Consider the following 1,335-nt stretch of genomic DNA (forward strand, 5'->3'; position numbering starts at 1 on the left):
CCGCCCCCCCCCCCCCACGGCACCCTCCCCCCCCCCCCCTCCCCCCCTCTCTCCCTTCCCCCCCCCCCCCTCCCTCTCTCTCTTCCCCCCCCCCCACTCGCGCTTCCGTCCTCCCCATTCTTCCACTCTCCGTCCTCCCCCATTCTCCCACACTCTCCCTTCTTTTCTCCCACAGAGATGCCGGACAAGGAGAGCGGGCGCGACAAGGAGGGGGAGAGGCAGGAGGAGGGTGAGGCTGGGATGACGGAGGAGACTGAGGGCTGGCTGGAGATGCCGTCCTCGTACACGGAGACTCTGAGCACCTTCTGCAGTACGACCACCATCCACGGGGCGGTGAGGCTGATCTGTACGGAGGGCAATCGGATGAAGACCAGCCTGTGGGCAGCCATCCTGGCACTCACGCTGGGTGCCATGTACTGGCAGATCGGTCTCACCTGCCGGCAGTACCTCCAGTTCCCGGTTCAAATCTCCCTGTCGATCCACAGCGGCAACATACAGTTCCCCACTGTCACCGTCTGTACTCTCAACCCATACCGGTAAGGCTTCCTCTACACTGATCCCCCGCATCAAACACTCCCAGGGACGTTTGGGTTAGGTTCAGAATAAAGGTCTCTCTACACTGTCCTCCATCAAACACTCCCAGGGACGGCACAGGATTAGATGCGGAGTCAAGTTCTCTCTCCCCCGTACCCAAACTGATGTGAATGTATTTGTGCCCGCTGCAGGTACAAAGAGGTAAGCGCAGATCTGAGGGAGTTGGACCTTTTGACCCAAGAGGCCCTATTCGTCCTGTACGGCTACGGGGCCTCCGGGGATGGAGCTCCCACACCACCCACCCAGGGCCCCCGAGCGGCCATCCCACGGCGCCTGGGCTTGCGGCTGATCAACCCTGAGGGGCGGCGCGGTTCGCCAGCCCTGGAGATCAGGCCCCGACGAGGGAGAGGTGGCGGCGGCGGCGAAGGGGATGCCTGGGCCCACAGCCCGCCTCTGGCCCGCAACAGCTCCTGGAAGATCGGCTTCGAGCTGGTAAGTTCCGGGAAAGTGGGAAGGGACCATTGGAGAGGGGGGGTGGGGGTGTTGGGTGCAGGGGTGGAAGACTTGTGCAGGATACGTGCTGGGATGCGTCAGGCATCTGCGGACCCAGACCCCATTCGAGTGTGGATCCCGTTTTGATCGGTTGATCGATCTGGCGGGGCGGTGCGCCAGTGCCTTCCTGCTGTCTCCACCCAGGCTCTGGAGACCCAGGATGCTCGGGGGTGAGGCCTGCCCCAATTTTTCTTTTTGGCCCATTCTCACATTTTCTATCTTCCTCCCCCGTGCTTTCTCCTCCGCCCC

The 1,335-nt window shown here is 62.8% G+C and overlaps 1 protein-coding gene across 2 annotated transcripts in view; it reads left to right on the top strand.

The window, feature by feature from the left end:
• Nucleotides 1–91: 91 nt before the first annotated feature.
• The window catches only part of LOC109926339 (amiloride-sensitive sodium channel subunit alpha-like), a 7,275-nt gene continuing 6,031 nt past the window's right edge, over nucleotides 92–1,335 (top strand). For both annotated transcript variants that reach the window (XM_048594531.1, XM_048594532.1), the window contains exons 1-2: nucleotides 92–536; nucleotides 726–1,026. In XM_048594531.1, the coding sequence (XP_048450488.1) occupies nucleotides 178–536; nucleotides 726–1,026 (660 nt within the window). In that variant the 5' untranslated portion in view covers nucleotides 92–177. The remainder of the gene's footprint in view (nucleotides 537–725; nucleotides 1,027–1,335) is intronic.

The sequence above is a fragment of the Rhincodon typus genome, unplaced genomic scaffold (assembly GCF_021869965.1).
Source record: "Rhincodon typus isolate 14 unplaced genomic scaffold, sRhiTyp1.1 hic_rhity00010567, whole genome shotgun sequence".
Lineage (NCBI taxonomy): Eukaryota > Metazoa > Chordata > Chondrichthyes > Orectolobiformes > Rhincodontidae > Rhincodon > Rhincodon typus.